This window comes from Erythrolamprus reginae, chromosome 1, assembly GCF_031021105.1.
Source record: "Erythrolamprus reginae isolate rEryReg1 chromosome 1, rEryReg1.hap1, whole genome shotgun sequence".
Taxonomy (NCBI): Eukaryota; Metazoa; Chordata; class Lepidosauria; order Squamata; family Dipsadidae; genus Erythrolamprus; species Erythrolamprus reginae.
Window position 1 is genome coordinate 247,573,248 of NC_091950.1, and position 12,180 is coordinate 247,585,427.

Sequence of the window (12,180 nt, forward strand, 5' to 3'; positions counted from 1 at the left end):
CGTTATTTAAGGCACGAAAGTCAATCTTAGGCCAGTCACTCACTCAGCCCAATCCACTTCAGAGTGGTGGTTGTGGGGAAAATAAGAAGAAATATTAGCTATGTTGGTCACCTTGAATTTATATAAAAATAATAAACACAGGTTAAAAAATGATTTTAAAAAGTAGAGGAAGTGCCATATGCCCTTAAACCTTGTATTTTACACTTTTGAAGCAGAAGGGGGCAGTCACACCTATGGAGAGTAGGAATGGTAGATTTCATGATGAGGTTGATGTGGATTTAATTTTGGTAATCTGGTCGTACATAATCTGAAGGCTAATTTCTATCATTTCATCACTAATATTTACCTCTGCCACTCACATTTAATTGTAAAAGGGATAACAATAGCTAATACAATGATTTTCTTTCCTTTTTCAGTCCTTTTTTCTGTCTTTTAAGCTGCTCCATTCAATTACTTAGTATTGCTGCCTGATGTAAGATTTCATAAATATATTCAGTGTATTATTAGATTACTGTGTTTTTTGGTTGCTTCTATTTGGATCTTCAATATACCAAAGTTTTCATTTCATTTCAAGAAAAATGACAGAAAACAATAGTTAAAGGGAGGAAAGATAACTAAAAGCTACTTCCAGTTTTCTTTATAGCAGTTTCAAAATCATTCCCTTTCCTATCTTAACATTGTAATAATCACTCCAGCTCTTATTCAAATCCAGAAATCACAATTTTACTTTTTTCCATCTTCAGCTGCCTAGACATTTATAAAAGTACTTACTGTTTTCCCTCCTGCCCATACAACTCAGTTTTTCCATCTTTGCTAACCCTAGGACAATTTCAATATTAAAAACCTTAAATTCATGTTAGTTTTTACATGTTAACAATATTGGACCATGCAACATACAGGTAGTCCTTTACTTAAGACCACCATTGAACCAAAAATTTATGTTGCTGAGCGAGACAGTTAAGTTAGTTTTGCTCCATTTTATGACCTTTGTCATCAGAGTTGTTAAGGGAATCTCTGCTGTTGTTAAATTAGTACCGTGGTACCTCTACTTACGAACTTAATTCGTTCCGTGACCAGGTTCTTAAGTAGAAAAGTTTGTAAGAAGCAATTTTTCTCATAGGAATCAATGTAAAAGCAAATAATGCGTGCGATTGGGGAAACCACAGGGAGGGTGGAGACCCTGTTTCCTCCCAGTAGACTCCTAGAGGCCCCAGGGAGGCTTCTCCCCACCTTTTCTGGCCCTGTTTTCTCCCAGGAGATTCCTAGAGAGGCCCCACGGAGGCTTCTACCTGCCTTTTCTGGTTACAGTTTCGGAGGCTCAGGTTTGTAAGTGGAAAATGGTTCTTGAGAAGAGGCAAAAAAAATCTTGAACACCCGGTTCTTATCTAGAAAAGTTCGTAAGTAGACACATTCTTAAGTAGAGGTACCACTGTAATGTGATTGTTAAGTGAATCTGGCTTCCCTGTTGAATTAGGAAGTCGCAAAAGAAGACCCCAAGAGATTGCAACTGTCATAAATATGAATCAGTCACCAAGTGCCTGAATTTTGATCACATCACCATGGGATGTTGCAATAGTTGTAAGTGTGAAAAAAATGGCCATTGCTTTTTTCAATGCCGTTGCGTTGACTTCGAACAGTCATTAAATGCACTATTGTTGTCAAGGACTAGAAGTCAATGGCTCAAGTGTTTGGAGGATGAATTCTTGTTTCTCAACCATCTAGGCATAACCGCAAATTGAAGCACAGCAGCAATTTATTTTACAGCTATCATTATTAAAAATTTACTTATTGTAATAATTCCCGACTTTAAACATTAGAAGTTTGATATGAGTAAATTAAACTAGCTGGTTTAAGACTGTTTCAAGATAAAGATCTGGCATTACACACAATGAATCAGAGTTACTTCTTTGGTTTTAATTTAGCAGAATGAACAATTCCGTCTGTATTAAATTATGACATGTTTACACCCATTCTTTAAATCTAAGAAGTAGCATTTTGAATGTTCACACTATTTTGAACAATAGGGAAATCAGCAGTACTTAGGTAAAAAGTTTGATCACAGTAGATTAGGAACATGAAAGATAACTCAATGGTTGTTCTTGAGCTGCAGCACTGATTAAATTCCAGCAATGGCCACTTTCCAAAGCCTCTCATAGCTGGCTATCACTAAGGGAAAACAACAGATTTCACACCTTCCCCATAAAATAACACCTGGGTTGTAAGTACTGTACTTTTTAAATTATTAATCATCATCTTTGAGGGTGCTTTTTTCTGTTCAATCATACTGAATTTTTGGAGGCTGCTTGGACAAGCTCCTGCTGTTTTCTTGGCAATTTTTTTCAGAAATTGTTTGCCATTGCTTCCTCCTTAGGGCTGAGAAAAAGGGACTGGCCCAAGGTCATCCAGCTGTCACTTTCTCTCAGCTATAAGAGGAAGGCAATGGCAAAGCACTTCCAAAGAACCTTGCCGAGAAAATTGCAGGGATTTGTCCAGGCACTGCAAGAAGAACTGGACATGATTGAAGAAAAAAATACACTGCTCAAAAAAATAAAGGGAACACTTAAACAACACAATATAACTCCAAGTAAATCAAACATCTATGAAATCAAACTGTCCACTTAGGAAGCAATACTGACAATCAATTTCACATGCTGTTGTGCACATTCAATTTTGTACAGAACAAGGTATTCAATGAGAATATTTCATTCAGGTCTAGAATGTGTTATTTGAGTGTGCCCTTTATTTTTTTAAGCAGTATAAATATTAGAGTGTCATCTTTGAGGTTGCTTAAATAGTTCTACTATTCACACTCGTCTACTTGTGTCTCCAACAATCCTTATGAAAAACATTTAACTCTTCCCCATAGATATAGGGTATGTATTTCACCTATTCCATTCATTTAACAACCTTCATTATAAATACACAAGTGCAAGAAGCAGATTTTTATAAAGACACATGAAATGTGGAAAAGGTGGCTTTTTATTTCTTTCAAATGCAATTTCTCAAGTTCCTCCAAAGGATAAATTGGTTCTCCTGACTGTGGAACAAATAAATCAATAAATAGTTTCTTGTTATTCCGTTCAAAATAGATAAAGCCATTATAAAATGTTCAATTTCATTTTTTTATTTAAAATATTGTAAGGGTAACAAAATGTCATCACTTCAAGTTTTTCAGTAGTTTGTATATCACTGCAAATTTTGCTAATTGCTGTGAATAGTTTCCTTGGAAGAATTGATATCACCTGGTAGTTGTAACAACTCTTTGTTCATGTGCTTGAATGCACATATATGCTTAAAGACACGTATACTGCTTGGTATCCGTCCTAAATCCTAGATAAAAGCACAGCACAATATTCCAGATAAATTGCATAGCAAAACACATTGAAGTCTTAGCAAATTTATTCAATAAGCATTGAAACAGCTATACAGTATATCAAACATTATTTGCAGTCAAACTATTTATCATGCTGTAAATTTTAGAGTCAGGGTGACTTAACACCACTTACCCAATTAGTCAGGGTACTGAAGACCTGCAGTGGAAACTTAAAAATATGCTGCTTATAGATGTAAGGTATTACTGGATCATTTTCTTTTAATGGCCCCATAATGCCCTGCAGGGTAGTCTGGACAACTGAATGGAGCTAAGTACTTCCTGGCCGGATTCCCTTCCTGTCACCAAGGGAGAGTTCTGTTCAGCAGGCATATTCTCATTGTGCTAAGCCTCATGACTGCGAGGTGAGAGCTCCATCTCTCACTGTACCACTCTGAGGTATGACTGGATGGCTGCCATGAAATAGGTTTAGAGATAGTCCTCAGCTTAACCATTCATTTAATCACCTTTGAAGTTATAGCAGCAGTAAAAAAAAAAAGATTTATGACCAGCTTTCACACAATGGTTGCAGCAAGGTCACATGATGAAAATTTGAGCTGATAGCTGGCATGTATTTCTGACAATTGCATATACGATCACCAGAATATCTCCGGAACCGCCTGCTACCGCATGAATCCCAGCGACCGATAAGGTCCCACAGAGTTGGCCTTCTCCGGGTCCCGTCGACTAAACAATGTCGTTTGGCGGGCCCCAGGGGAAGAGCCTTCTCTGTGGCGGACCCGGCCCTCTGGAACCAACTCCCCCCGGAGATTAGAACTGCCCCCACCCTCCCTCTCTTTCGTAAACTACTCAAGACTCGTTTCTACCGCCAGGCATGGGGGAGTTGAGATAGCTCTTCCCCCTAGGTCATTACAAGTTATGCATGGTATGTTTGTGTGTATGTTTGGTTTTATTATAAGGGTTTTTAGTTGTTTTTTATTATTGGATTGTACATGTTGTGTTTATTATTGTTGTTAGCCGCCCCGAGTCTGCGGAGAGGGGCGGCATACAAATCCAATAAATTATTATTATTATTATTATTACTATTATTATTATTATTATTATTATTATTAGTAGTAGTAGTAGTAGTAGTAGTAGTAACCTTCCCAGATGGCTTTTAACAAGCAAAATAAAGGAAGTCAAATTCGCTTGACAACCCATGATTCACTTGACAAGTGCAGTGATTTACTTAACTGGTAAAAAAGGTTACATAATGGAGCAAAATTAAATAACTGCCTTGCTTTTCAATGGAAATTTTGAGCCCATTTGTGGTCATAGGTCAAGGACTATCAATTTTTTAAAAAAAACTTTCAATAAAAGTTCATACACATGTGAAGCTCTTTACATTTTTGCTATTGTTGAATTGCTTTTATTCCTCTTTTTCCCAATTATTTTTTCTATTTTGTTAAATAAAAGGGGAAAAAGGAAAATTATCTATAAAGGACAGCATTGCAACGAGAGTGCGGAGAGGGGTGGCATACAAATCCAATAAATAATAATAATAATAATAATAATAATAATAATAATAATAATATTTAAAAACACCAAGCATCGAACAAAATTACCATGGCCCAAACCTAAGTGACTTCTAGACCAGGGATCTCCAACCTTGGCAATTTTAAGACTTGTGGGCTTCAATTCCCAGAATTCCTCAGCCAGCTTTGCTGGGAGTTGAAGTCCACAAGTCTTAAAGTTGCCCAGGTTGGAGATCCCTGGTCTAGACCAGGGGCCACCAACCTTTCGGACCTCAGGGATCACTAAATTCATAATTTTAAATTCTGCGGACCACTAATATGATCTGCCTAATGACTGGCTGGGTGGGTGTGGCTAGGTGATCATGTAACTGGGTGGGCATGGTCACTCACATCAAGGGGTGCCTCGCCAGCCTCTACTCGTCCCTCTCTTCCCACTCACTCATTGCCTGTCTGACCAATAGGAAGCAGTTGTTGGAGCTAAGCAGCCACCATGAGAAAGAATTGGCAAAACAGTTGACTCTGTTCAAATTGGATTTGACCAAGAGGCTGAGCAGAAGCACCTCACTGAGGACTATGAGCATAGGCTTTCCAAGCAGAGGGAAGACCTATGGAAATGCAAGGTCTGGTACCAGTGCCTGGAGGTTCAGTGGGCTGAGATGGTCAGCCAGTTTCAGGCAGTCCACTGGAACAAGGCCCTCTGGCTCTTTGCCACCAGAGGCACTTCCTTCCAGCCTTCCCCCAAAATCCCACACCAGGAGGCTGAAACAGACCTCAAGTCAGAATCCCACCCCCTGTGACCCACACAAAAAGATCCCAAAGGGGGAGACAATCTGCAACTACACAAATGTTCATTGCACGTATCTAGCCCAGGGGCCGTAGTTTGAGAACCCCTGACTTAGTGCAATATAAAAAAATGCAAATATTTTTTCTGCAGACCACCAACATGAATTGAACAGAAGATGGCACAACTGCTATAATATTTATTATGTTGCCCTTATTCTATCAATTACGCTTAATTCTGCAACCAGGAATATTACTCATTACTATGATCCTCGCATATGAATTAATAATAATTTAATTGATTTTAGATCATATTCTACTGAACTGCCTCAAATTAGCGGCAGTGCCTGTTTTAAAAGCAAGTAGACACACAATTTACCAGATATACTTTTTTTCCTAAAAGACTTAACTGAAAATTAACGCTAAATCGCAATATTGCCCAGCTCTTGCCCAACTTCCAACTACAGTATTTGATAACGTCTACCGAGAAAGCTGAACTATTTTAAAAATGCTGTTGTTAGTTGCGAAGTCATGTCCAACCCATTGCGACCCCATGGACAAGATTCCTCCAGGACTTCCGGTTCTCTACCATCCTCTGGAGTCCATTTAAGCTCATGCATACTGCTTCAGTAACTCCATCCAGCCATGTCATTCTCTGTTGTCCCTTCCTTTTTTGCCCTCAACCGTTCCCAGCATTAGGCTCTTCTCCAGGGAGTCCTTCCTTCTTATTTGGTGGCCAAAGTATTTGAGTTTCATCTTCAGGATCTGATCTTCTAAAGAGCAGTCAGGGTTGACTTTCAAAATAATTAAGCATTAATACATTTTTTCCAATCTATGGGTGATTTGAATCTATGAATTCATTAACAGAAATAAAGATCCGCTTTCAAATCTATTTGACTATAGTTTGGGCTGTTAGGTGTCAGACTTAGAAAATCTGCATCAAATTTTTAAAAAAGTCTATCTCTTCCTGCTGGCAGCATTAAAATAGTGGTTTTATATGTCAACATATTTCACCATGGCTAGGCACCCAGTGAGGATGTTGTGTTTCTGGGAATGAGATGACTCCAAGCTGAAAGTTCCAAGAACCTAAATTCTATTGTTCCAGCAGTGAAATCTACTTACCTTCCCTACTGGTTCAGAAGACTCTTTCTTTCTTTCTTTCTTTCTTTCTTTCTTTCTTTCTTTCTTTCTTTCTTTCTTTCTCTTTCTTTCTTTCCTTCCTTCCTTTCTCTCAACCCAACACACTTTACAGGATTGTTGTGGTGAAAATAAGAGGAGGAATATTCGTTCCTATCACTCATCTCCTCCCACTTATGAATGTATGACTGTGACGTTGCTTGTATCTTTACAATTTATATTGATTGTTTCCTGATTGCTTATTTGTACCCTGTGACAATCATTAAGTGCTGTATCTCGTGATTCTTGACAAATGTATCTTTTCTTTTATGTGCAGTGAGAGCTTATGCACCAAAGACAAATTGCTTGTACGTCCAATCACACTTCGCCAATAAAGAATTCTATTCTATCCTATTCTTATTCTATTCAATTCCTTCTCTGCCCTGAGTTATTCATAAAATAATGAATGTGGTATTTAAAAAAGCAGTATATTAAATGCCATTGCATTAACAATAAATGGATTTCTGTGATCAGCAGAAATTATGGTATTTCCTCTGGTCGGAACCATAAGTCATAATTAGTTGAAGTTGCCTCTAACCACTATCTTGGTTAACAGCTTATGGATAGCACTCACAAAACCATGGTTTTTATCTGGTTAGACAGCTGTTCTCCTCAGTATATAACATGTACTATCCTGCAAATGAAAGGAGACAGCGCCACCTATTGCATCTTATAAATTAGCTCGTGCAAGGCTTCATAGCAATCCAGCATTAACAAGATATATAGACTCTCCGAACCATGCTCCAAAGTGTCATCTTTTTGATCACAGCAGCCTTGGTTAAACACTGGTGGAATAAGACAAAGGCCTTCAAGCATGCTGAAGCCGTCCCCTCTGGCTGCATTTTCATTACCATTGGATTTCTATTTTATTATTCAGGCTTTCCTATGGAAGTGTTTTCTTCAGCAAAGTTTTCAGTGTTCAAATGATTCTTCCTGTTTCATAAGATACAAAACAATCTCGTGTAAAAAACAGTTTACATGGCAATTGAAACGTCTGCTGGGCCTAGATCCCACCTTTTAATTACGAGTTTCCCTTTCAGAGATGTATCTAATGTGAAACATTTCCAGAAAAAGCTAAAAACGTAGCACGTTAATTGCCATGCGTTTCACTTAATGCATCTGTGTAAGATGCAAATTGCTGATTGATACAGAAGGTGGCTGCTCACTTGATAAAAATATCCAGACTACGGTTGACCTATCCAGACTACGGTTGACCTAGCCAGATTCCTAAGAGGTCAGTAAGGGGTGAGTACAAGTGCACTAGAGTGCCCTCCGTCCCCTGTCCTATTGCTCTCCTATATCTCCAAAACTTTTCTTGTATTCCTATATCTCTTCTTCAAAGTTACAACAGCACTGGGAAAAAGTGACTTAGGACTATTTTTCACACTTATGACCTTTGTAGTATCCCCATGATCATGTGATCAAAATTCAGTTACTTGGTAACTGGTTCATACTCATGACCATAGCTACGCCCTAAGGTCATGAGATTATCTTTTGCAAACTTGTGACAAGCCAAATCAATGGGGAAGCCAGATTTACTTAACAACTAAGCTACAAACCTATCAACTACAGCGATTCACTGAACAATTGTGGCAAGAAAGGCTGTATAATGGAGCAAAAAAAAATGAAGAGCCACAGTGGCGCACTGGTTAGAGCAGGGGTCCCCAAACTTTTTACACAGGGGGCCAGTTTACTGTCCCTCATACTGTTGGAAGGCTGGACTATAAAAAAACCTATGAACAGATTCCTATGCACACTGCACATACCTTATTTCTTTCTCTCTAACTCACTCTCTTTCTCTCTCTCTCTCTTGCTTTATCTCTCTCTCTGTTTTGCTTTCTCTCTCTCTCTCTCTAATGCTCTCTCTCTCTTGCTTTCTTTCTGTCTCTTGCTCTGTCTCTTTCTCACTCTCTCTCTTGCTATCTCTCTTCCTCCCTCCCTTTCTCTCTCTCCATCTCTTTCTCCCCCTTCCCTCCCTCCTTCCTTCCTCTCCACTTCTCTTTCCCCCACTTTTCCCCTTCTCTTTCCTTTTTCTTTCTTTCTTTCCACTTCTCTCTCTCTCTTTTCCCTCTTTCACCCTCCCTCTTCTCTCCCCGCGGAGGACTCACCTGACAACCCTCCACCCTCTGACCCCGGACTCCCATTCAATCCCCATTCAGAAAATGGGAGCTAGCAACTCAAAGAGGAGGAGGAGGTGTGTGTGTGTGTGTGTTGTGCCCAGGTCAGCTTTCGGTAAGCCTTACTTTACCTCGGGTGAGATGAGATTGAGGGGGAAATTCTCACTGCTTTTCCAGTGCGGCCTTGGAAAAGACCTGCGGGCCAGATAAATGGCCTCAGCGGGCCGCATGTGGCCCCCGGGCCATAGTTTGGGGACCGCTGGGTTAGAGTGTAGTACTGCAGGTTACTTCTGCTGATCACTGGTTGCCAGCAGTTTGGCAGATCGAATCTCACCAGGTTCAAGGTTGACTCGGCCTTCCACCCTTCCGAGGTGGGTAAAATGATCCAGATTGTTGGGGGCGCTGACTCTGTAAACCACTTAGAGAGGGCTGTAAAGCACCGTGAAAGTCTAAGTGCTATTGCTAAGTGCTAAAACTCACTTAACAAAAGTCTCACTTAACAACTGAAATTTTGGGCTCAATTGTGGCTGTAAGTCGAGGACCACCTGGAATTTCTATTAAAGGCTTGTGTTTTATTTAGTCCAATGTTTGAGTAGAAATTTTGCACGCACATAATTCCAAATTTACCTTCTGGCTTTTCCGAAACAGTTAAAATCAGCGTTCGATTTAAGATTAAGAAAGCCTCCAAAATTCAACAGATTGAAAGAATTAGCTTTACAATATGCTTTAATTATCCAACGCAGCAATTTATTTTTGGGTGGATATTTTATTTGCTTTATAAACTTTCTGAACGTATTAGGAATCAGAAGCGTAAGTTTTTGTGTATGAACACACACATGAGAACAAATGGGGATATTCTCAAAATGGGAAATGTAATGCTCAAATAAAAATATCTTGCATTCTGTAAATGCCAATTTTTTTTTACTGTAATAGTTGACTTTTGACCTCTTTCCCAGAAGGAAGATGTACACCAGGAGAGGCTGATATTAGTACAAACCTACCTTGAATTTTCAAAGGCATACTTCATTTCCTTTTGACTTTTCTCATTGATTGGGTACAACAGGAGTATGGATAAACCTAAGAGGATGAGGATGGATGGAATTCCACCAACCAAGATTTTCAGCGTGATGACAACTTGGGTAGACTGTGTGCACATCCCTGATTTGTAGCCTACAAGTCTATTGAAAATGCATGCAACTGTTACTACAATTCATTCAAATAATAATACACAGCTAACCCTCATTCTGTGCCCCACTTCAATTTTAATTTTGTTCCTGTTTTCTAAGCTTTGCTGGCTTTCTCCTATCGGCTTCTTTTATGTAAAAACCAATATTTTTAACACCGGTGGTTGATCTTAAAACATTCATTATGCTTGGCAAACTTTTTCACTTATTGGATTAACTGGTTCCACCCTTTGTGCCCGACTAGCTTGCTTATATATTTTCTATATTTCTCCCCCACTTGAAACTAAAATGGATTCTAGAGTTTATATATAAAATACAATATAATAAATGAAATAATATGAAATATTATAAATAATAGTTAGTGATTAAATTAAACATTAAATTAAATTAAACACTAACAAGAGTTAAATCCATCCAGTGGAATATGGCACCAGTCATTTTAATTAATCCCTGAAAAATTCCAGAATAGCTAGATTTTCATTTGCTTCACACTCAACATGAAGGTAGGGCCATTCTCATTTCTGCAGGATAGCTATTTCAGAGAAAACATACTCTACTATCATCATGCTCTGAATGAATGGAGTCTTATAGACTGCTGGTAAACTAGCAAAACCTGGAAGCTAAAGTAGCTAGTAGCGCAATTACCTGTACCCAGGAAAGAAATCAGAGTGGGAATAACAATATATTCTGGATTTCCTTTTTTCTGTTATAGTCAGCACAGTATTTCCCATATGACATTGACCCAATGTCAACCAAAACAAGATTTAGTTGAGAGCAAACAGACCAATTAATTTTACTCCCAGTTCAAGCTGGATATCCAGATCTAAATCTCAATTCGGAAATTAAAAAACAGTTATCATCCTTTTTCTGTTTGATAAAACGTGTAGAATATTTTTTTAAAAAAATCTGCCATGAATTGAAAGTTTATAAAAGCGGAATAAAATCCGAAGGATTGGGTATGGGGAGATACGAATCCTTTCTTAAACTGAGTTCACATTGAAAATGTATATATTTTATAGCAGCACGTACGGATAGTAGAGCAACTGAGATAGCTATAAATTGATTACTTTAAAAAATAAAAAATAAATAATTTAGTATCTTTATCACACCAAACTAAGAATTTAGAGATTATCTGCACGCATAATGACAAAAGCAGGTATAGGCAGCATACAAGCTCTAGTTGCTAAAGTACAATTCCTAAATTACTAGGATACCAGAACAGTGGGGAAAAATGCCGGCTTTTTAATTTATCAATATCTGGAGTGCCACGGATTGCTTATCCCTGTGCCTCTTTATTGAATTGAACCAATGCAAGATCCCAAAAACCCCCAAAACTTAGAACACTCACTGTAGGCTGAAGGAAGAAATTCCCATTCCAATACCAGTTGACATCTTTGTGAAAAAGATGAAGGACGAATAAAAGATAGTTTCATGCCCTGGTAAGTGAATGTTCTGCATTCGAAAATGGTCAACTACATCAGGCAGCATGGACCTTTAATCAACAGATTAAAAAAAGATGCACATCACAGTTAGGTGTGTGAGAATACTGTAGGAAGAGTGGCAGCTATCTGTATAACTGCCATTCAAACTTCTGCTATTTTTTTGTTCTAATAATAAATCCTAGTTGTGCAGATCTTTCTTATTTTTTTATCATTCCAGCCTTTGCAATTAAAAACAATTTAAAAAAAAACAAAACCAGTGATCACGTAACCCCTCCATTAAGAATATGCAAATTGTGCACAATCACTAAAGGATATCTTAAAATAAGAACCAACTTTTTTAAAAAAAATATTAGTGAGTGGAAGGTAATTAATCTGAAATTAAATGCACATTTTTATAATTTATTTTATTTATTTATTATTTAGATTTGTATGCCACCCCTCTCCGCAGACTCGGGGCGGCTCACAACAAAGTGAAAACAATTTACAACAAATCTAAATTACTGTTTAAAAATATTTAAAAACCCCATTTTCTAAACACACATACATACAAACATACCATTCATAAATTGTATATGCCCGGGGGAGATGTCTCAGTTCCCCCATGCCTGATGACAAAGGTGGGTCTTAAGGAGCTTA

The 12,180-nt window shown here is 38.1% G+C and overlaps 1 protein-coding gene across 1 annotated transcript in view; it reads right to left on the reverse strand.

Moving 5' to 3' along the window:
- Positions 1-6,850: 6,850 nt before the first annotated feature.
- The window catches only part of MFSD2B (MFSD2 lysolipid transporter B, sphingolipid), a 38,479-nt gene continuing 33,149 nt past the window's right edge, over positions 6,851-12,180 (reverse strand). Inside the window, exons 12-14 of the mRNA XM_070732796.1 lie at positions 11,451-11,594; positions 9,920-10,096; positions 6,851-7,734 (exon numbers count right to left, since the gene is read on the reverse strand). Of these exons, the coding sequence (XP_070588897.1) occupies positions 7,671-7,734; positions 9,920-10,096; positions 11,451-11,594 (385 nt within the window). The 3' untranslated portion in view covers positions 6,851-7,670. The remainder of the gene's footprint in view (positions 7,735-9,919; positions 10,097-11,450; positions 11,595-12,180) is intronic.